We start from the raw sequence: 24,502 nt of genomic DNA, 5'->3' as shown, positions 1-24,502 counted from the left end.
CGAATCGCATGGGTGGGAACCGATTCTGGTGTGGACCAAAAAAAAGGTCCCGTACGACTCTGGTTCAAATGCAAAGCGAATTCAGCCATACAATCTGTATGGCTGAGTTTGCATCGCACAGACTTCGCATGTAATTTGTAAAGCAGTGCGGTGGGAGTCACATGCGATGTCGGACAGCACACCAATCTGAATCGAGCCAAACTTCACAAACTGGAGAAAGTAAGACCATGGATCTGAAGAATGCACACAGCTCTTCTCCTCTTTCACCTTTGGGCAGATCAGATCATAATTTGGTCTACTTCAATCCTTGTTATATGCCCCTGGTTAGGAGATAACCTGTGACCCCCAGATCGGTAAAAAGATGGTCTGAGGAGTCCTTTGAATTATTGTGGGGCTGTTTTGAGGTGATGGGTTGGAATGCACTCTGTGAACCACATGGAAGCATGGCCAGGATGAGGCAAGGCTGGGAGGGGCACTTGTCCTGGGCGCAGTCTTTTGAGGCTGGAGGGGGGCGACATATTGCAAGCTGCGCCACGCACTACTCCACCAAATCACCGCTGTCACAGTGCTGACTCTGCCTCTGCTACCAACATCATAGATAAGGGGTCGTAGACATAATCCGTGTCCCTGTTGCTGTGGCCACACTGCTCAACCTTAGTAACAGCGCTGTTGTTAGGGAAAATATGCTGGCTGACATCATCCACCCATCGTCGCTGCCCATTTTGTCATCGCTAGTGGTTGGTTGCTAGGACTGCCGATGTTCCAGAGGCCAATCAAGTGCTTGCCCCATCCCTAGGCCCTGGCATAATAGGAGAACAGAACTTCCTCCTTCAAACCTGCCAGTTCCCAGTGCCCCAGCTTCCTCGTGTATGCCCTGTAGCTGCCTGCTGCACTAAGAAGAAACGGACTATGATGTAAATGGGATCTCTGGGCACCATGATCAAAGGGGGAGCTCTGGGGACCCTGATCTAAGGGGTATGTCTAAGGAACCATGATCTAGGGTGGGATCTCTGGGGACCCTGATCTCAGGGGGATCTCTGAGGAACCATGATCTAGTGGGGATCTTTGAGGAACCATGATCTAATGGGGATTTCTGGGGACCCTGATCTATGGGGAATCTCTGGGGTCCCTGATCTAAGGGGAAGCTCTTGGGACCCTGATGTGAGGGGCTGACTCTGGGGACCCTGATATAAAAAGGGGGGAATCTGGGGTCACTAAGTTAAAAGGGGAAACTTTGGGGACTAATGAAAGGGGGGACTCTGATGTAAAGGGGTAAGTGATGTAAGGTGAGGACTTTGGGGACCCTAATGAAAGGGGGTACTCTGATGTAAAGGGGAACTCTGGGGACCCTGATGTAAGAGGGTAGTACTGCTGTACCACCATGATGAAATAATATGCATTGCTCATGGTTGAGGCAAGTAGCCACAGAACAGCATTAGTCCCGTCCAGCGGAGGCAATGTATACAGCCATGAGCAGGAGTATGTTCGTGTTCAGATCGACAGTCTGGTCTACAGCTCAATTGCCTGGTTTTACTACCCCTTGGCTGCACCTGGAACTAAAGCCCTCAGAGCCACACAGGGCCCCCTAGATAACTGCACCCCACAGAACCCCCAGCCTCCCAGCTCTCCACCCCCTTCAAATCACCACCAAATCAGTCCATTTTAGACTCGCACCACATTTTTCATTCCAGTGACACCACAGACACTGGGACATTTTTCCTTCCAGTGACATTGTTCGCCCCATATTTATTTGCACTATAGAATGTGTACCGCTATTAAACTCATATGTTACATATGTTTCCATGAGATGTGCTGCTCTTTACCCCACCCCACCTGCTACTCCACATGGAGGTGGAGGAGGGGTTTGGGGGGCGCCGTTTGGCATCTTTGCCCTAGACACTGGATGACCTCATCCTGGCACTGCATTGAAGTGACATCGATTGGCTTACTAAGTGTATAACACATATTAATTTCTGTGTAGATTCTTTTGTTCCAACAAGAATTGTTTATTATTATTCAAATAATAATAATAGTGGGTCACCATTTGTTGGACTTCTTATATGCACTCTCTCTGAGCACTTGATTTACGGTCATGCTGGTGCCATTTGTTACTTAGTAGTGTGGCTGTGTAATGGAATCATGAGAACTGCTTGCACTGAATGTGTTATGCTCCTCTTTACCAGATAGCCCCAGTTAATTTATAATTTACTTGTTTTAGGATTACAGGCTACTCATGAAATGCAGACGGGCCCCAGATTGTGAACAGTCCAAGTTGAACCCCTATATTCTAGCTCTGGTGATCTATTTCCCTCTTATTGAGTGTATGTAGGTCCTCCTACCCCACCCCCCTGGCACTATATAATACTTCATACTACATATTCCAGGTTGGTTATTAACCTTAAGATTTTTGGTTGAAATCGGTATCTCCTTTCCCAATCCCTACCCCACAACCCCCTCCCTTCCCTCTCCTTCTCTTCCCTCTTACCTCCTTTCCCCCCTTTTCCATCTTCTGCTTTACATTCACTCTTTTTTCCTTTTGCCTGTTCCTATTTCCCTGAAAACCCTTCTCTTCAGAGAAGCCTATCCTACCCACACCTAATAACTGTACTTTTTTTTTTTTTTTTCCCATCAGCTCATCCCCCACAGTTATTACCTTTTGTCTCCACTTGACCCTCCCTTCTAGATTGTAAGCTCTAACGAGCAGGGCCCTCTGATCCCTCCTGTATTGATTTGTATTGTAAGTGTACTGTCTGCCCCATGTTGTAAAGAGCTGCGCAAACTGTTGGCGCTATATAAATCCTGTATAATAATAATAATAATATTTACGCTGTCTATCTGGTTTTAATAGGATACCATTATCCTTTATCCTGTGTTTTCTCAATTTTTATTTTCAGTTGCTTTTCATAGCACCAGCTTACACATCTATTGCATGTCCCCCGTGCTCGTCTTAGGGGAGAGCTGGTGGCACTACGGCCTTGGTTGTCCTTGAGCATTGGTCCACATTGGTAAGCGACAATGTCATTCTGCAGCAATTGATGCATTAAATATTATTGTACTGTATTGTGTGTTATCAGACTTTATTTAGCATTATTCCTCCTGAAGAAGTGGTAGATATCCGTGAAACATGTAGAGGATTTATTGTTCACTGAGGATCTACTGTCCCTCCTTTTTTCAACCTTGGATGATACCAAGCACCAGTGCAATATGTGTTTATACACTCAGAAATATTCTGTTATTATGAGATTAGCGTTTTTAAATTTGTAGCTGGAAACTTGTTTTATACATTGTGTATCAATAAAAATGTATTTTTTACCTTTTTGTGCAATCCATTAGGGCAGTGTTTCTTAACTCCAGTCCTCAAGGAGCCCCAACAAGTCATTTTTCAGGCTTTCCATTATTTTGCACAGGTGATTTGATCAGTTTCACTGCCTTAATTACCACAGCTGTTTCATCTGAGGGAAATCCTGAAAATATGACCTGTTGGGGTGCCTTGAGGACTGGAGTTGAGAAATGCTGCATTAGTACCGAGTACTGAGTCCATTTATTCAAATATATGGAGACATATGAGGGAACTGTCTTCTTTCGTTCTTTTTATTGCCCTTAGCTCAGGCATACTGGTGGCTGTGGTTAGCTGAGAAAACCCCTCCTTCCCTCCTGGGAATTATGACATCATTTGCCTAGGTAAGAAACCAGGAAGTAACTGAAGAAATGGAAAAACAAAACCTGTTACAGTTCAGATACCAGCCTAGAGTGGGAGTTGAGGATGCTTTCTTCTTCATGCTAAATCGCATGTATGCACACCTGAGTAAGCCAGCGAGCACTATGAGGTTCATGTTTTCTTACTTCTGCAGTGCTTTTGATACCATCAGGCCGGCTCTCCTGGGCAAGAAGTTAACAGCGATGCAGGTTGATGTCTCCCTTGTGTCGTAGATTGTTGACTACCTGACTGGGGACCAAGGTGGTCAGCAATATTGGGGTTCCACAGGGGACAGTTCTCTCTCCTTTTCTCATTACTATCGATACCACTGATTTCAGCTACCAGAGTCTTGCCATCTTCAGAAGTTTTCTGATGACTCGGCAGTAGTAGGATATATTAGGGATGGGGAAAAGACTGAGTTGTGGAGAACTTTGTTACATGGTTTGAGGATAATCATCTGTATCTAAATGTGACTAGGACAAAGGAGCTGGTTGTGGATTTGAGAAGGAGGAGGACTCTGCGGACCCTGTCTATCCAAGGAGTGGATGCGGATGTAGTAGAAAATTATAAATATATGTGCGTGCACATAGCTAATTAACCAGACTAGAGCAAGAACACTGAAGTGCTCTATAGGAAGGGCCTATATAGGGTGGCCGACACCAACATGGATTGGATTGGAGTTGGAGTCTTTAACGGAGAAGAATGTTGTCTAAGGTACGTTCAATCTTGGGCAACACCTCCCACCCACTCCACAATACGCTGGTTAGTCTGAAGAGTACCTTCAGTGATAGATTGTCACAACCACCATGCACAACAGAAGGACACAGAATGACACAATGCACCACAGAATTAGGGCACCAGGCTTTGGGGGGGGGGCACAGTAAGATCCTCATCCCCATCCACTTGCTGGGGATTCAGATTTTTTATGTCTTCTGTGTCCCCCAGCAGGCAAACCAAAGCTTCAATGTTGCTCCTGGTAGGAGAGAGGGCGCAGTGTAGTCATTTTTTTTAGTTTGTCTGCTGTTTACTAGGCTACTGGCAGAGCGAGGAGAGAGCAGTAGGGGCGGTCTAGATGTTCCACTGTCAGAGTGGGCCGGCAAGGATGCAGAGGAGGGCGGATCCACGTGTGCTGGGAATGGTTGGGGCCCACTGTCATGCAGGCTCCAATGGGGAAAGGCAGGGTGCACCCAGCTGTGCAGGGTGGGTCAGACGAGGGGGTGCCAGAGGAGGGCCCCTGGAAGAGAAGGAAGAAAAGTAGGAGGTCAGGGTGAAGGAAGCAAAGATTTCAAAGCAGACTGGAGTTTCAAGATGTGCTGCTCAAGCTCTTTTGAAAAAGCACAAAGAAACTGGCACTGTTGAGGACCATAGACACAGTGGTTGGCCAAGGAAACAATGCAGCAGATGAAAGACACATCATGCTTACTTCCCTTTGACATCTGAAGATGTCCAGCAGTGCCATCAGCACAGAACTGGCGGAAACCAGTGGGACCCAGGTACACCGGAATTGGTGTTCATGGAAGAATTGCGGCCAAAAAGCCATACCTCCAATGTGGGAACAAGGCAAAGTGACTCAACTATGCACAAAAACATAGGAACTGTGGTGCAGAAAAATGGCAGCAGGTGCTCTGGGCTGATGAGTCAAAATAGGAAATATTTGCCTGTAGCAGGAGGCAGTTTGTTGGTGAAGGGCTGGAGAGCCGTACAATAATAAGTGTTTGCAGGCAACAGTGAAGAATGGCGGAGGTTCCTTGCAAGTTTGGGGCTGCATTTCAGCAAATAATATTGGAAATTTAGTCAGGATCAATGGTGTCTTCAATGCTGAGAAATACAGGCAGATACTTATCCATCATGCCATTCCATCAGAAATGTGTGTGATTGGCCCCAAATGTATTCTGCAGCAGGATAATGACCCAAAACATACAGCCAATGTCATTAAGAATGATCTTCAGCGTAACCCAAAACATACAGCAATTGTCATTAAGAATGATCTTCAGCGTAAAGAAGAACAAGGAGCCCTGGAAGTGATGGTTTTGCCCCTACAGAGCCCTGATCTCAACATCATGGAGTCTGTCTGGGATTACATGAAGAGACAGAAAGATTTGAGGCAGCCTACATCCTCAGAAGACCTGTGGTTAGTTCTCCAAGATGTTTGGAACAACCTACCTGCCAAGTTCCTTCAAAAACCTTAAGGTTTGCCACCTTAATGCATTTTATGCATTAAGGTGACAAACCTTCTGTACTTCAGCAGCCCCCCAAAGCCTCCCTTTTACATACCTGAACCCAATCGCTCCAGCGACGGGGATGAGCACAGCAGCTCCAGCCGCTGTCTCGGATCCTCATTGGATAGATTGATAGCAACAGGAGCCATTGGCTCCCGCTGCTGTCAATCAAATCCAGTGACACGGGAGCCGGGGGAGGGGCCGAGTCCTGCTGTCTGTGTCAATGGACGCAGCAGCAAGACTCGGAAGCGCGCCCGCATGAGGGCCTCCATGGAATGCGGCTCTCCGTGGGGGCACTCGAAAAGAGGAGAGGCAAGGATTGCTGCTGGGGGACCCCAGAAGAGGAGGATCGGGGCTGCTCTGTGCAAAACTCTTGCACAGAGGAGAAAAGTATAACACGTTTGTTATTTTTTTATATGAACCTTTACAACCCCTTTTAATGCTGTTTTGATTTTGATTACTCATCTGTTCATTTACTTTCCATTTTGTTAATTGAAAAAAAAAAAAAAAAAAAAAAACTACTAACACTTCTATTTCTGAAAGCATTCTTCATTTACAGCATTTTCACACCTGCTTAAAACTTTCACATAGTAGTGTATGTTGCTTTTGTGTGCCCTAAAATTAACTTTACTTCAATGAAACGTGTAGAATTCCTGTTCAACTATACTCCAACACAGTATGAAATGGAGATGATATTTGTGTAATCCTATTATAAATAATGGAAAATATGAGGTGAAAGGTCTTCATATTTTAAATGCAGTTATGCAATATACTTTTTAACTCTGAAATTATGTGCAATAAAAATGTTTTGTTATTGGGATTTGACATATGTGTTGACTGGTAACGTTAAAATCCCATCTAAAAGTACACATGTAGCTACAGTGATTTTTTTTTAATTTGCATTCTGTGCTCCTACTGGGTAGATACCCCCTCACTTCCTGTCTGGAAATCTCTCTAGTGATTTCTTTTGTAAAACGAGGAAGTGGTAGAACCTCTGTCAGGTTAATTAAGTTTGTGTTGTCCAGTTCAAATGGCATATGCTCTCCTTATCTCTTATCCTCCTGTCACAAAAACCTTGACAAAAGTACTGTATTTACTGTTCCATATCTAAACCTTACTAAAAATGCAGTTGGGCTTTAAATGTAGCATTTTTTTTAAATGTAACATTTCAGTGACTTGGGCTGTGCACTTGCTATCTAGTGGTCCCCAAGTGACTAGAATAAAAGTGACACATTTCATAGATATTTATGCACAAGCACATTTATTTGTTTGAAATTTCATCTCAGGAATAATTGGTACACTGGTTTAACAAATTCTGTCTATTGGAACATTTGCACCTTCAGATATTTCTCAGTTCATATGCTGATTGTAGATAATCTCTGGGCACGATACCAACCATGCCATGTAACACTCCAACCCACCAGCCATAGGCATTGTATTCCTGTAATGAAGCATATAAATTAGTAAATAAAATTTAACAGCACAAATCAGAATACGCAAGTCTGGTAGTAACTGGTCTCTAAAATTTACTGGCATTTTAAATAAAGATAAAGAGGAATATGGCAGGCTAAGGAGATGGGCCACTCGGTTTTAAAGCGCCACAAGGCTTTGGTGAATCAGTACACTAACCCACAGAAGCATATTACAATGCCAAACTCAAATAAACACCTCTCAACGCAAATGTTAAGCACAAGGTTTTCAGTGTTGACCTCTCACATCCCCATCCTTTTCCTAACCTTAAAGTAGTTCTAAAGGCTCAAGGGCTTGAAGGTAAAAAACCTTCTCTGAGCAGCAGCCTTCCCAGCCACCTCTAATATGTATAAAACATGGGAAATTACCGTGCTAACACATATTGAGCATTAAATCAACAAATTCAATTAACAAATTAAATAAAGCTGCAGCTCTACTGTGAGATACATACAGAAATACTAATAAAGAGCAAAGAGAGCTGAGCTAACCCTAATAAAATGATTAAATGTGCATAAATATAAGTGAATTGATAGTTCATATAGATCATCAAATCCATTGACCAAAAATCATATAAATATATAAAATATATATTAAATTGTCCGGGGCAGTGGGGGACCGATGGAGAGTCGAAAAGGACACAGGGGGACCCGGAGGAGGACATGGGGGGAATGGAGGAGGAGCCGGGAATGACACAGGGGGACCCGGAGGTTTACACAGAGGGGGATACGGAGCGCCAGGGGGAACGCAGGGGGACCAGGAGGAAGACACAGGGAGCACAGAGGGGGAGAGCCGGGGATGATCGGTGCGGCAGTGGGGGCAGTTACAAGTACCGATCTCCCTGACAGCCACTGGAGGAAGAGGAGGAGAAGTGGCTGTCAGAAAAGCTATACAGGGAGATCAGTGCGTGTGACTCCCCCCACCGCTGCACCGATCACACCTGAGGCTGCTTAAGTGTCGGGGCAAGCATCGGAGCATTTGCACGAGTACCGATACCAATACTAGTATCAGTGCAACCCTATTTTACACTATAGCGAGTTTTCCTTTTTTGGTATCCTGGCATTTTGTCCACCGAATGCTGAGTTGACTTCTTGGTTCCTGTGAGATGTCTGGTTGGCTTCTGTCCATGAGCTGACATCAGAGTTCCCCTCAGGATAAATGCCTTGGCTGGGCAATAGCCGCAAGCTTTTTAAGCTTGCCATCTGGTAAGCGTATCTTCTATGTGGTGGAGGTATACTGTTTTGTAGTGGTGTGACAACATTCATTTAATTGTTTCTAAAGAAAAAATTTGCGCTAGGTGTACAAACAGTAACTTAGTGAATATCACCCGTGAAGGAAAATCCTGCAGCTATGCACTATACCTTGATAAGGGCACTACTAAATAGATATAACAAAAAGCACAGCGCTGGATATAAATGCAAAAATACAACAAAAATTGATATTACTATTAAAGCACCAACAACTTTCATATGTGATAAAAGAAAAAAATAGAAATGAACAATAACATGAATGCTTCACTATAGTGATATATATGCGTGAACAATAACATGAATGCTTCACTATAGTGATATATATGCGTGACTATTCCCAGTTTTTTATCCACACATTTAGAAAAAAGTCCAAAGATGCAAAAATTATGTCAAAACAAATGTCCAAAAAAGCAATTAAATGTGACTTTGAATAATAAATCCGTGACTGTCACCGTGTTGAAATCCCGTCACCTGGTACAGATTGAAGGCTTACCAGATAGCCTCTGATCAGAGGCATAGAGCTAACAGCTTGGGGTTTGCCCTCCACAGCGGCTGGAACTTTAGCTGGGATGATGGATGTAGATCCACAAACGATCGCCACAGGCTTCCAGACAGCGGTACAATCAGGGAAGAGAGCTCTCACCGATATGGAAGTGTTTAAAAGAAAAGAGAAAACTCCAATGGTGTCGAACGTTTTATCTCTTGTTTATTAAAAGTCGCCTCACTGGCATCCATAAAAACACTTTTCCTTGCAAGGAACCAATACAGCTTTAAAACGAAACTCCGCGCATGCGCCGTCGGTACGAGCGTGTCTATCCTACGGCCGTTTCGTCAGAAATGACATCATCAGGGGCACCTGATAATTGTCAAGATGAACACTTAAGACACTCACCTATATGATTTTTGGCCAATGGATTTGATGATCTATATGGAATATTAATTGACCCCTAATCCTTTCCAGAGCCCCATCTTGATCCAGCAATGTGCATGAGAGCTCTCCAGGGGCTCTCCCTCCACTCTGTGAGCCAATGAAAAGAGAGGGAGGGCAGGGCAGAGCCGTGGCTCTGTGTGTAAATGGACACGCAGAGCCTCGACTTGGAAAAAAGCCTGCTTTGGTGCCCCCATTTCAAGCTGCTTGCTCTGGGGGCAGGAGGGAGGGGCCAAGAGCACCAGTGAGGGACCTGAAAAGAGGAGGATGCGGGTTGCTCTGTGCAAAATCACTGCACAGAGCAGGTATGACATGTTTATTATTTTAAAAAGAAAAAAAGCCTTTAATATCACTTTAGTATTAAATTCTCCCTCTGTTTGAGTGTTTACACCCACCCCTAATTCTCCCTAAGCTGGATTACAAGAACAATGATCGCCTACTCCCTACTTGTATAAAGGTAGAAGTAGGAAAGTGGGCAGAAATTAAAAAAAAGGTGGTATAGTGATGAGGGAGGTGTCGTCCAGAGATGTAAGACACACTCTATTCTGTGCTGCAGTAAGGAAGTGCATGATGGGATATGAAGTTTCCTGGTGGGTCACATGATGATAAAGCAAGCAAGGGGCTCAGGATGCATCCTTTGACATTTTGAAATATGAGGGTGAAGATTTAGGGCTGCCATGGAGTAGGTAAACAAGAGATATGTTTACAGGGATGGCTGGTGCAGAAAACACATTAGAAAAGGTTTCCATTTATGAAAAGTGAATTTTTGCTTGAAAAGGTGAACTTAGCCTTTAAAATGCAACTAGGAAACCTCTGTTTAGCAAAAATTGCCTCAATCAAAAATTAAATTAGCATGGCAAGTTAAAAATATCAGGTTTCACCAACCTGTATTTCTGAAACATATGTGCTGACAATTAACCTTGTGTTCTCAAAGTTTGACAATTTCAAGGCAAACAGCATTTTTAGATGCTTTTCATTATTAAAGCATTGCCTGATGCTCCGGGATGTAGGTAAATATTAAAATACATACCCAAAACTTGTCTGAACATGACAAGTATTTCATATGTATCCTAGAGAGTAAAGCTTAGTACACACTATTTGTTTTTTTTCATTAGCAGAAGGAAAAAAAAATTTAAGAGCTCGGGAGGAGCCGCTGTACTAACTTTGTTAGTACAACGCTCGCCCCCGCTGAGCTATCATGTTCTGACAGGGGGGACGGCCCTCCAATGCCAGAACACACCAATTAGTGCTTTGAGCCATTGGCTGAGAGCGCTGATCGGATGCCAATCGGCAGACCTTTTTCGGTCATGCTCCTTCAACAGAAGCCAGCCGAACAGCCAGCTTCTGTTGGACCGGCTGCCGCACACATGGATTCCCATTGAACCGGTCAATGCCGCCCGATATTTGACCTGATGTACGACCCTTATGCAAGACCTCAGAACATACATGACCATCTTTTTCTTCCTGAAATAAGGGCTTTGTTTTACTCAAGCTACCCTGTCAGACACTTGAGGATCTGTGCAGATAACCATTGGTTTAACTTTTTTTTTTCAAATGGACAGGCTAGGCATCATTCAAGATTATTTAAATATACAGAACACCCTTCACCCAAAGATCCCTTTGCCAGTTTTACTCCTCATGCTACCATAACACAACATTCTGATTGTTCAATGAAACAAACATTTCTATATTCTGACTGAATCTAGCACTCAGTGGTCATTTTGCACTACCATTGTCATTGTTTCCAGCTGATTTTGCAGGACTGAATAAAAGATAGAATTGACTGACTATTACAACTCTTACCTCATTGTCCTACCACTGTATAGGCTATCCCCCCTTCAGTCTATCATGAATGTTACTGCCTGACTCATCTACCTTGCCAAACATGCAGTGTCCACCACTCTTCTCTGCAAATCCTTCCACTGGCTTCCAATTGTGCAACAAATAAAATTCAAAATACTACCAACATACCAAACCATTTACAACTATATTCCAAACTATATCACCAATTTTTATCTTAATATATTACCCAAACTGTCCTCTCTGCTCCTCCCAGGGCCACATGCTCTCTAGTTCCCTTGTCTCTTCCTCCCATGCTCACCTCCAGGACTTCTCCAGATCTTCTCCCATTCAATGGAACACCCTACCTCAATCTGTCCAGCTATCTCCTACTCTATCCACATTCAGACTATTCCTGAAAACTCATCTTTTCAGGGAAGCCTATCCCACTCCCTCCCTAACAACTCAACTTTTAATTATTTCGGTGCAAACTATTATCGCTATATAAATCCTGTATAATAATGTGTTGTCTGAAGCAATCAACAGATCTTAAAAAAGCTGCTTTCAATTCTTGTCTAATTTTTTAAGAAACTTTTGACATCTGAAAGTGACTGAACTGATGCACAAATTTCACAAATCTAATCAGTTAAGGGCCTGTGTCAACAGGGTTTTACATTGCAATGCAAGTCCATGGTAATGCAAAATCCTCTTCAAGCAGGCCAAGTGCAGGTCATATGGAGGTCAACTGCAGGTCAAATGCCACGGCCAATGAATTCTGAATGATCTTAGAAGCTTTTCAAACTGATGTCAAATTTATGCCATTAACAAAAGTCCATAGTGCGTTAACACAGGCCCTAAAACAATTGAATTGAATGGTTGATCACATAATTGACCCATGCATTTATAGTCAGCTTTATAGACTTTGTGCTACAGCCTGTCCTCAGAATATTCAGACTGTAGTAATAATAACTGTAGGATTACAGTTCCAAATGTGCTGGAAAGGCTTCTAGGCTAAAAAAAAATATATATAGTTCCAATCAAATAACATTTTCCATATTTTTACATTTTAAGTCACTCTCATGCAGAAAGTACATTTTTACAGGCTTGTGTTAATCATTATTGCATAAATATGTAATTAAAGAAGAAACCCAATAGAAAATATGTGAATTAAAATTGGCAATATAACGCTTATAAATCTGACCAAATTGTTGAGGTAAGAGTTGAAGAAAAATAATCTAAAAAATAGTGGAGCTAATTGATAACCTCCCTGTGGGTTCACAATTGGACACATAACAGCTGTGTTGTTATATTGCTGCCAATTTTTTGTTGTGATGTCAGGGATGTCAAAAAAGGCAATCCCTGTGTAAGATCAGTAGCTTGCAGCAGAGTGAGCTATCCTGTGTGAAGTGAAAGAGTGAAAAACTTCACACGGTATAACTCACTCTGCTGCTGCAAGCTACTGATCCTACACAGGGATTGCCTTTTCTGACATCCCTTTTCACATATCTGTTTTGCACACATTCCTCCTTGGCCTTTTTATCCTTCCTACCATCATAACAGATATACATGTGAATATATGGGAGAAACCATCCATTTGTCTATATGAGAATACCTTCTATGGAGATCATTACCTCAATGACTGTATGAGGATTTGGCTTATGTGTCAAAGGTCTCCAGATCTGATGTCTTCAACTTTGGCATTTGCCAATACAAGCCTGTTTGACTCATAGGAAGCATGTCCTTTTGAGTTCCAGCCATCTGGTAAGCCTTTATCCTATCGGTGGCAGACTACTCACTTTCACATATTGTCTCATCACCTATTCACCAATTTTTAATGTACTAATGATGTTATGAACACTTGGCGTTTGTCCCTTTAAGGGCCATTCAGTTTCACCACATATTCCATTCCACCTATGGACTTTATGTTTATTTAATCAATTTGTTTTTCTTTTGATTTATTCATACAAAATCACTGTGTTTCTATTTCATTAGATTCCTACGTTGTTTTTACTAATCATTGTGAGACTCACTCAATGATCTTTGTTCACTTAAAGGTTTTAGCGCTGCACTTTTTACCTTTATTACCATACTGCAATTGTCTGCCGTATTAGCTGCTTTATTTTAGGGCGTATTGCGGTGTTATATTTGCACTCTTTCACTTTGTGTAAAAGATGGCAGATGGTTTGATTGAGGTTTGTATCATCTTCTCTTTTTATACATTTGCAAAATAGAATTCTTGTTGGGTGGTTGAGCATTTAGAACTAGCTGTGATGCTCCATTATCTTCATCTATCTCCTTTGTCATGCTATGCATATACTTTGAACAAAAATATTATTTTATTCTTATACAATGTGAAGAAGCAAGTAGATGGTGAAGCTAAAGGTGAAAGGGAGTTGCATGTAAGATGATGGTGGTGCATGAACTGATTGTTAGGAGGCATGGAGGCTGACTGTGGAAGCGTATAAAGAAATGTAGATGACAATGAAGGGGGTGGTGTGATGGGTGGAATTAGGAGTTGATAGGGAGGAGAAAATGAATGCTGATGAGGAGAGGTATGGTAGCTGATGCCACCTTTTAATGTGGGGGAGCTTTTGGTGGAATATGTGGGCAGAGAATGCTTGGAATCTCATCTTTGGGGTCACGGGACAGAAGGGCATATGCGTGATGAAAGTAGAGGGGAGAAGGTGATTTGAATGTAGTCTCAACAGGGAATTTAATGATGCTTGGATAGGGAGGAAGTGTAGGGCAGGGCCCACAATTTAGAGGAAGACAGCAGGGTTTTAGTTAAGGACAGCAGCTGAAAGAAAGCAGGGAAATTACAGGAGGGAACCAAGGCATAGGAGTTAAAGTGTGGAGGATGGGGGACCTCTGGGATAGAGGGGGAATGGTAGAGTATAAACCGGACCAGATTGTGGAAAGTCTGTGATGAAATAGTGTAATTATACAGCTCACATGACCAGAAAGATGATAAAAGGAGGTAGAGAGAAGTTGGTGGTAGCAGATCACAGATAGGAGGAAAAGAGCAGAAATCAAGAGAAGGTCATAGCTGGAAGAGGCAGTGGGATCGGGCCCACCCAATCACTATAACATTCTGCAAAGTCCTGCTGACAACCAACTTCCCTATCTAGTATCATTCCCAGAATTCGGGTACGGGTTTCTCCGCCGAGTGAGGTGGGTTGGGGGTGTATTTATTGACAGGTTAGTTCTAACAAATTTGTAACAGGAGAATATTTGCCTTCAGTCAACCTAGTCTAAAGCAGCCACAGAGCCTGCTGTCAGCTGTATGAATGTTTTGCTTATATCGCAAAAGTAAAAGTGAACTGGCTAAAAAAACTGGTGTAAATAGACATCTAAGATATGGTAAGCTGCAATAAATGTTTGCTTTTGGATGTAATACCGTTTTAGGAAAATAAAAAGCATTGTCTTATATACAAGATATGATAATTTTCTGAAGCAGACCACCATCTTCCAGATCTGACATCCTGTGTATTCAAAAATGTTCTTCAATATGCCATGGTTATAATGAATGACTATTTGAGCAGTTGTGAACACATTATGGTGTTTCACTCACTAGATATTCACTTTCCAAAAAAATAATCAAGAGATTCTAGTTAAAAATCTCAGGAGGTCAGGAATTTAGGAAGCACTACATCTGTCACCAGCAATTATTCCATGGCCAAGCAACTAGATTATACAACACCTCATAATCATGCACTTGCATGATTTGCTGTTTGGCTATTTACATAATGAAGTGACTATAGAGTGTACACAATATTAATATGTTAGCATAAGGCAATGTAACACTGTTCCCTGATGAATAAAATGTATAACAGAAAGGCTGTAATTCCAGTACTTCCCAGCGATAATGCTGCTTTAGGCATTCTTTAGTTTCTACCAAATGTATGAAAGTCAAAAAAGCAAATAGTCCTTTCCAGGATGGACCCTAGCTAGTAACAGAGGTACCAAAATAATGTTCCTGCAGAATATGTTACTACATGTTCCCTCCAATATTGGTCATGTATATACATTTGCTGAAGGTAGGTCAGTCCTGGGGAAAGATCATCCTACAATGAGAACACAGGAAATAATGCTGACCAATCATTTGCTCTTCTGTTTGCATTTTTCGATCACAGCTTCCATAGTTCAGGTTCTCTTTAATAAGGCAGTGAAAGATATGGCTCAAGGTCATTAGGGCCAAGAGACAGAAGCGATCTCTAGACAGAAATGCAATCATTCAATCATGGTAGGTCACATCGTGCCAGAAGCAGGTGGTCTTTCCATTATAGCAACTGCGTAGAAGCATATGCAGTGCATCTGGAAAGTATTCACAGCGCTTCACTTTTTCCACATTTTTTTATGTTACAGCCTTATTAGAAAAATGGATTAAAGTAATTACTTTCCTCAAAATTCTACAATCAATACTCCATAATGACAATGCGAAAGAAGTTTGTTTCAAATCTCAGCAAATTTATTAAAAATAAAAAACAAAAAAATCACATGTAAATAAGGATTCACAGCCTTTGCCATGTCACTCAAAATTGAGCTCAGGTGCATCATGTTTCCACTGATCATCCTTGAGGTGTTTCTACCTGTGATAAATTCAGTTGATTTGGACATGGTTTGGAAAGGCACACACCTGTCTATATAAGGTCCCACAGTTAACAGTGAATGTCAGAGCACAAACCAAGCCATGAAGTCCAAGGAATTCTCTGTAGACCTCAAGACAGGATTGTATCGAAGCACAGATCTGAGGAAGGGTAAAGAAAAATTTCTGCAGCATTAAAGGTCCCATTGAGCACAGTGGCCTTTGTCATTCTTATATTGAAGAAGTTTGGAACCACCAGGACTCTTTCTGGTCCCTCTGACAGAGCTCCAGTGTTTCTCTGTGGAGAGAGGAGAACGTTCCAGAAGAACAACCATCTATGCAGCACTCCACCAATCAGGCCTGTATGGTAGAGTGGCCAGGCAGTAGCCATTCCTCAGTAAAAGGCACATGACAACCCACCTGGAGTTTGCCAAAAGGCACCTGAAGGACTCTCAGACCATGAGAAATACAATTCTCTGGTCTGATGAAACATAGATTGAACTCTTTGGCCTGAATGGCAAGCGCCATGTCGGGAGGAAACCGGGCACCGCTCATCACCTGGCCAATACCATCCTCACAGTGAAGCATTGCTATGGGGATGCTTTTCAGTGGCAGGAACTGGTAGACTAGTCAGGATTGAGGGAAAGATGAATGCAGCAATGTACAGAGACATCCTTGATGAAAACTTGCTCCAGAGCGCTCTGGACCTCAGACTGGGGCGAAGGTTCATTTTCCAACAGGACAACGACCCTAAGCACACAGCTAAGGAGTGGCTATGGGACAACTCTGTGAATGTCCTTGGGTGGCCCAGCCAGATCTAAGACTTGACCCTGATTGAACATCTCTGGAGAGATCTGAAAATGGCTGTGCACTGACGCTCCCCGTCCAACCCAATGGAGCTGGAAAGGCCCTGCAAAGAAGAATGGGAGAAACCGCCCAACAATAGGTGTGCCAAGCTTGTAGCATCATATTTAAAAAGACTAGAGGCTGTAATTGGTACAAAAGGTGCTTCAAAAGTATTGAGCAAAGGCTGAGCAAAGATTTAAAACAAACTTCTTTCATGTTGTCATTATGGGGTATTGTTTGTAGAATTTTGAGGAAAATAATGAATTTAATCCATTTTGGAAAAAGGCTGTAACATAACAAAATGTGGAGAAAGTGAAGCGCTGTGAATACTTTCCGGATGCACTGTATCTTCATACCAGGAGTTTGGTTGCATGACCTTTGCTGAAAAGTAGGATTGGAATTCAGAATGGCTAATTCTCACCTTCAGTGGAGATCACATGTCCAAGGGACTAGGCCTTTAAAACATGTCATCAGCACTGAAGGGAACCCTTTCTTTGGATTTTTCATCTAACACAGGTTAATGTTAATATTTAAATATTAAATCAGTAACTGCTAAAAAAAAAAAAGTACAGTCAACGTTTAAGGTAGCACACACACACTTAGTTAAAGTGGACCTGAGCCAAAAAATGTAAATTGTGCCAAAGCAGGACCATTAAAATTATACCTTATGTCTTGAATTTTTCCTGAAAAACAGTTGTGCATATCATATGTCTAAAAAAATTCTGTGGCTTCCAGTGGTTCTATAGGCTGAAGGTTTTTAAGCTTAAAGCATTATCTGTGCAGCCTCCCCCAGCGACCCCTTATACTCACTTGAGTCCGATCTTGATCCAGCTATATGCATTGGAGCAGCATCTCTCTTTTACTCCTTATTGGCTCAGAGGCAGCAGCAGGAGCCAATTTGCTGTCAATCACAGCCAGTGAGGAAGGAGCGGGGGTGGAGTTGAGTCACGCTCTGTGTGTCAACGGAAACACAGAACCGGCTTGGGTGCAAGCCTGCATAAGTACCCCCATAGCAAGCAGCCTGCAATGGTAAGCACTCGGTGGGGGTGGAGGAGCCAGAAGCACCGGGGAGGACCCAAGAAGAGGACTGGGCTGCTCTGTGCAAAACTATTGCAGAGCAGGTAAGTATAACATGTTTGTAAACCACTGATTTTTATTTTAAAGTACAATCACTTTCAGTCTTGTTGCATATCTGTAGTGTGAGATTCTAAGGTACTGTAAACCTGTGACTTCCAGTTTCATGAGATTTGGAGTGGGATTAAACCCAAAACCAAAAATGTTATATACAATATTACAGTTTACCAATCATTAGCTATGGTGGCTGCAGTAGTTTTCTTTTTTTAGTTTTTTTTTCCCCTCGGTTTTAACCTGGTGATCTGGTCAGTAATACACCTCATGTAATAGAGTGTCCCCACCCACTCTGTATAAATGAGCACAGGGGACATATATTACATATACGGAAAATATTACTCCATCAGTCATCAGAACAGCAGTCATGGGGGTGGGGGGGGGGCAGTTCTGAAATGAGGACATAGAGTCCTGCTACTATCAAGATGGCTACCCCAATACAGAAATAGTGTGCAGAACAAGACATGGCAAGTAAGTGCCAGGATAAAGATCAGTGGCTGAAAGACCATAGACAAAATTGGTGACTAATCCTTTGCTCTCTGATTGCCTTTTTCAGCACAGATTCCAAAGTTCAGATTCTCTTCAATAAGGCAGTGAAAAATGTATGGATGATGTGCAAACTGCAGTAACCCACTAGCAGAATGACTTCAAGGCCAGGAACCATAAATGATTTCAAGGCTGAAATGCACTCATGCAATTATTGTAGATTGCAGACCACCAGATGCAGGCAGCCTCCGAATAATTATAGTAGCTGTGTTGAGAGCCAATGTCCCCAGGACTGAGAACAAAGGAAAGGGTGATCCCTGTAAATGTACATTTCAATTTCCACAGTCTGTTTGAAAACCCATATAAAAGTGGAATAGGCAGGCCTTAGCTGAACTCATGCAAGGGCTGCCTGCTTCCAGCAGTTTATGATCTCCACTGATTACCAAGTGCACTGCAGCAAAAAAAAAAAAAAATTATTATTAATTTACGGTTCCTGACAGTCTTTTTTTTTCACCACTTATCTGCACTTACAGTGTAGGATCCAAACAATGTTTACGCTGACCTGAGTCTTTAAAGCATGATTGCCTATTCTTAAAGACAGAAGTATTAGGTTATATTTGCAATGAGGCTTGGTAACCTGGATATAAAAGCTTATGTATCATAAAAGTACAGCTATTCTTTAACTGTTTTACTACATTCCAGGATTTAATCACCTAAACCTGTGATTAACCATGAAAAAATACTAACACGCAAACATTCCTTGTTGGAATAGGGACAAAGCCGGTAACAGAAGTAATACTTTTTCTGCAGAATATGCCACCGTTCCATTCAATATTGCCACATATGTAGCCCAGGCTTATGGTCCTCTGACATTTGCTAAAGGGAAAGGCCATCCAATGTGAACCCTGATCATCCCCTTTAGTAGAGATTACATGACAAGACAGCACTCAATGAAGCAAGCAGCAGCATTTTTTCCATCAAAGGTGCATATTTTAGCATATAACTCTATATCCATAATATAAAGGCTGTTAACAAAGCTTTATGTTAGCACCTGAATATACAGTAGCTCTGCTGTGGGCTATAAAAGCAGGAAATATGTAAATAGCCAAGATGGAGGCAGGTAAGCTGAAAAGGTCTTAAGTTTGAAAGCAAGGTCAATTGTATGACAAAGATTAAATGAGCTCCGGATCCTGCAGTCAGACGGGTTAATTATGCAAGAACCGAAAAACTGCACTAGTAAGCTAATTAAGCAAGTGAACAGGGACCTGCAAGTTTCTTATTATGAGAGCGGAGGGTTATTCCTAAAAAGCTCCTGGCTAGCAACTGAAAACTTCCAGCATCCTCTCTGCAATGTCAGCTCCCAGTTTCCTGCCTGCCAGCACCAGGACAGGAAGGTGTCATAAAAACCAGCCCTACTGCCTGAGCCACTCAGGGCCTCCGAATCACACACAATCAAAAGATTCATACTAATTAAATCCGGCACACTACCATCAGCACCAAACATTTCTCTCACTGCAGTGTGCCAAAAAGAATTAAAAGAACATTAAACTCTCAGCAATAACAGCTAAACTCCCGTTCCCTCTGCCAAATTGCACCACTCTGGATTATACAGATGTTTGTTAATTATGCTAATTTTTATTAAACTATTAAAAGGAAGAGTGTGCTGGCACAGCCAGTCTGGAATGTGCTGTGCTCAGGATCCTGGCTGCTCACGCTTCCCTGAGCATGAAGCTCTTTTCATCGTCTCGGAAGGGTAACCTATAGCGGGCACCATGTTAAGGCCAACACAACTCCATGGATGCATTATTTAATGCGAAAGCCTGACAAGTTCTCCAACAGAAACATCTCTTAGGCACCAGGATGCTTGATGAACACCCAGATGCACGAGGATGGCTCAGAGGCAAGATGGACATAAATCTGTCGGTAGCATCAGATCATTGAGAGCTTGATGTATGCCTTGTGCGTCTAATCAATCACAGTTATTGGTTTATGATTGCTTATTGCCAGTATTAGTGCCTGTCTGTTATACATTATTGTTTGGGAATGAATAAATTACAATATGCAGCCCCTGCCTGTTCTCTCGCTATGTGATGACAGTGATCCATCTCTCCCGAGCTTTCTGATAATACGGCGGGTAAGTGAGACGCTGTCATGGCAGTGACAGGGAATTATGGCCTTGTCACGCGCGTACTCTGCTGGATGAAGACGATCGCAGGACAGAAACACAGTCAACTGGCACTAATACATCCCAAGACCACCTCAAAATTAACTATGCATGTAAACACAAAGCCTTTTGGGGTTTCCCCAAACTCGGCGCTTCATCTTTGGTGGACTACAACGTGTGACCTGATGAAGGCGATAAACTTATTTCACAGCAACGATAAAATGAACCGCATTATCAAACATAAAGATTAACCTGGAAAGTAATTAAAATGTGCTTTCCCTAGTTAAAATCACTGACCCTAAACCCTTATCAAAAAACTGGTTTTGCACTACTCGCAAGCTACAGTGAGAATACCACATGAATAAGAATCTTATGAGCACCTAGGTCACGCATATGTGTTGATGGCCAGTATTTGTATAATGAATGGCTCCTCATCAGCCCAACGCACAATAATATCATTATGTGTGCAATGCTGAAGCAGAGAACGCTTTGAAAAAGGAAAGGTGGGGGGGATAAACCGAGATTTCGTCTAGTTCTGACCCTAACCCGCTGCTAATACGATGGGCCTATGAAAAGCAGGCATTAATAGGGACTCCATAAAGTGTGCACCGCTCTGACCGCACTCACTCCCTGAGGCACCGCAGCACAATTTGGAAACAATGTGAAGGAAACGTTTAATCTGCTCAACCCATCTGTGCTTCGCATTTCTGCAGCTCTCCCTGAGAGAGAGGCGCCTCCAATCTCCACATTGCCTTTAATATTCTCCTAAATCACATCAGCCGCGTGCTGGAAGGGCTATTGCTGGTGTATCACAGGTTCATGGAAAGTGCACAGGGAGGGGGACAGGAGACGTGGATAATTTCTATTTATTAGAGAAATATCCAAGTCTCGTCTTCTTGGCCCTTTGCAGAACCGCTGCCGAGCGTGCACAGTTCCTGATTAAGCTTTCTCGTTACCAGATGGGTGGAAGTGAAGGGTGTCGTAATTTGTATTTTTTGTTAATTAGCTTTGCTGCGCGATCTGCTGCTACAGGGGATAGATACTGTGCTGCCTTCCATCTCATGGAACCGGCTGGGGCACTGACGGGAGGCATCTTCTACTTTCTGCCACCTTCTGCAAGGTGACATTGTACAGTCTGACCGGACCCCCATCCCTCCCTATTTCTTGGAGGGTCTGCATTCCTTTATCTGGGAATAATTTAATCCTAACACGGACAGGGTGACAGATAGAAGCCGCCAGCCAGGGCTGCAGCCTGTTGGCGTGTTACCTCATCTGCACACGTGTATCTATGGTAACAGCTTCTAGCTTCATTTCCTGCATCCCCTAGAGGGGTGTCACAGTCAGATCCACCTGCTTCTCACCCTCCCCGATCCGGGGTCATGTTAAGGTCGGCACAATAAATGAATGTGAGTACTAATGATCTGTTTACTAGCTGTTTATGTTCTGTGTGTCAGGGGCACTCCAGAGCTCATTATGCTTGCAATTAGACTGCGCCACTGCTAGATATTTAACTCTTTTTTTTCTTTTAAATTAGCATTTTAATAACATTCTGTGAGCACTGAAACAAAGTGGTCATTTTTCACAGGCAAAGTTTCAGCTTCGCTTGAAACTTTCATAAATGATAGGCCTGTTTTTTTGTCTATTAGCTGAGGCAGAAGAATGTCAGAGGGACCTGACCACTGGGCATCCTAAAAGGTTTACCACCACCTCAGCCTGCGGTGGCATCATCTATGGTCATATGGTGGGACACACAACACAAACAAGATATGTCTCCATGTACGCCTGCACTCTTAAAAGGGACAACAAATGACAAGTTGGTTTATTCAGGAGAGCTTATAATGTAATTAATTACTGTGTTTTCCCTTATTAAATTAGTTCTGCTAGTTCAGTATGTTCAGCGTGCAGCTCTAAACTGTAACTCTCAAATACTACCAGCTTCTCACCAGGCTCCCAGTCCATCCAGACACATATAATATATTCAATAGTACTGATTTGAGGGAGTCCCCCGTGCCCATTACAACAATACGTGTAAAAATGATCTAGAGCAAAAATCTCTGGCTTTCATCTATATACAGCGGGTAAAATAAGTATTGAACAAGTCACCATTTTTCTAGGTAAATCTATTTCTAAAGGTGCTATTGACATGAAACTTTCACCACGTCTGTAACAACCCATGCAATCCATACGTACAAACAAACCAAACCAAATAAGTCCAGAAATGAAGTTATGTGTAATAAAATGGAATGACACAGGGAAAAAGTATTGAACACACAAAGAAAGGGAGGTGCAAAGAGGCACGGAAAGCCAAGATGCCAGCTGAAATCGGTAATTAGAAAGCAATCTGTCCTTTGTCAGTGCAAATAATATCAGCTGGTTCAGTCTCAACTTATGGCCTATAAAAATGTCTCACACAAGAAACATCTCATGATGGGTAAGAGCAAAGAGTTCTCTCAAGACCTTTGCAACCTTATTGTTATACTAATGGCATTGGTTACAGAAGGATTTCTAAACTTCTGAATGTTCCAGTGAGCACTGCTAGGGCCATAATCCAGAAGTGGAAAGAACATCATTTCACCATAAACTGGCCACGACCAGGTGCTTCTCGCAAGATTTCTGGCAGAGGAGTGAAAAAAATTATCGGAAGAACTGTCTAAGAGCCAAGGACCACTTGTGGAGAGCTTCAGAAAGACCTGGAGTTAGCAGGTATGATTGTTTAAAAGAAATCAATAAGTCATACACTCAACCGCCATGGCCTGTATGCATGCTCACCACATAAGACTCCATTGCTGAAGAAAAAGCATGTTGAAGCTCATTTAAAGTTTGCTGCACAACATTTAGACAAGCCTGTGAAATACTGTTAGAATATAGTCTGATCAGATGAGACCAAAATTGAACTCTTTGGATGCCATAATACACACATTTGGAGGTCAAATGGTACTGCACATCACCCCAAAAACACCCCCATACCAACGGTAAAGTTCGGAGGTAGGAACATCATGGTGTGGGGCTGTTTTTCAGCATAGGGTACTGGAAAACTTCATATCATTGAAGGAAGGATGAATGGAAAAATGTACAAAGACATTCTTGATAAAAATCTGCTGTCATCTACCAGGATGATGAAGACGAAAAGAGGGTGAACATTTCAGCAAGACATCCATCCCAAACACAAAGCCAAGAAAACGCTCAATTGGTTTCAAAGAAAGAAAATAAAGCTGCTAGAATGGCCCAGCCAATCACCTGACTTGAATCCAATAGAAAATCTATGGAAAGAACTAAAGATCAGAGTTTATAGAAGAGGCCAAGGGAACCTTCGACCAAGAATCACACCTGAGCAACGCATGTGACTAGTTTTCCCATACAGGAGGCGTCTTGAAGCTGTCATTACCAGCAAAGGATTTTGTATGAAGTATTACATAAATTTCAGTTAGTGTGTTCAAAAATTTTTCCCTGTGTCATTCCATTTTATTACAGATGTAGCACCCTGGTGTTTAGGCAGGGTTGCTAACAAATTTAGTTTGCCAGGTAGTAATTGTCCTAGCTAATTGTTAGAAGATCCACTGATTCCGCTCTAATTCTGGAATTGCTGCACCTTTCTCTTCTGTCACTAGGTGACACTGTGGCTGGTGACATTAGATTGACAGGGGCTTAGCAAAATCAGATCATGAATAGATGGGGCGTCTCAGCCAAGGCGGGGGTTTCTTTAGTCCATTAGCCTGCTGGGAGATCCTATTTATTTGGTTGGAGTCAGGTGATCAGGGTTCTGTGCCACCTAGACGGCTGTCTAGGTGGAGGTGTGTTATGTTGCCCCGAGTTGCTAGGCCGGAAACCAGAGGCCTATCCCCGAGACACCTGGCTGCTAGGCTGCCTGAGGCCTATCCGGGAGCAGGAGAAGCAGCGTAGGGTTGGGACGGCAGGATTGGAGTCCAGCCGAGTTGCGGAGTTTCCACCGGACG

General features: G+C 42.7%; 1 protein-coding gene across 1 annotated transcript in view; it reads right to left on the bottom strand.

The window, feature by feature from the left end:
- Positions 1 to 7,149: 7,149 nt before the first annotated feature.
- The window catches only part of SKAP1 (src kinase associated phosphoprotein 1), a 695,231-nt gene continuing 677,878 nt past the window's right edge, over positions 7,150 to 24,502 (bottom strand). The window contains exon 12 of the mRNA XM_073608061.1: positions 7,150 to 7,357. Within this exon, the coding sequence (XP_073464162.1) occupies positions 7,256 to 7,357 (102 nt within the window). The 3' untranslated portion in view covers positions 7,150 to 7,255. The remainder of the gene's footprint in view (positions 7,358 to 24,502) is intronic.

The sequence above is a fragment of the Aquarana catesbeiana genome, linkage group LG12 (genome assembly GCF_042186555.1).
Source record: "Aquarana catesbeiana isolate 2022-GZ linkage group LG12, ASM4218655v1, whole genome shotgun sequence".
In the NCBI taxonomy this organism is placed as follows: Eukaryota; Metazoa; Chordata; class Amphibia; order Anura; family Ranidae; genus Aquarana; species Aquarana catesbeiana.
The sequence above is the reverse complement of the archived record's forward strand: the minus strand, read 5'-3'. Positions and strand labels throughout refer to the sequence as shown.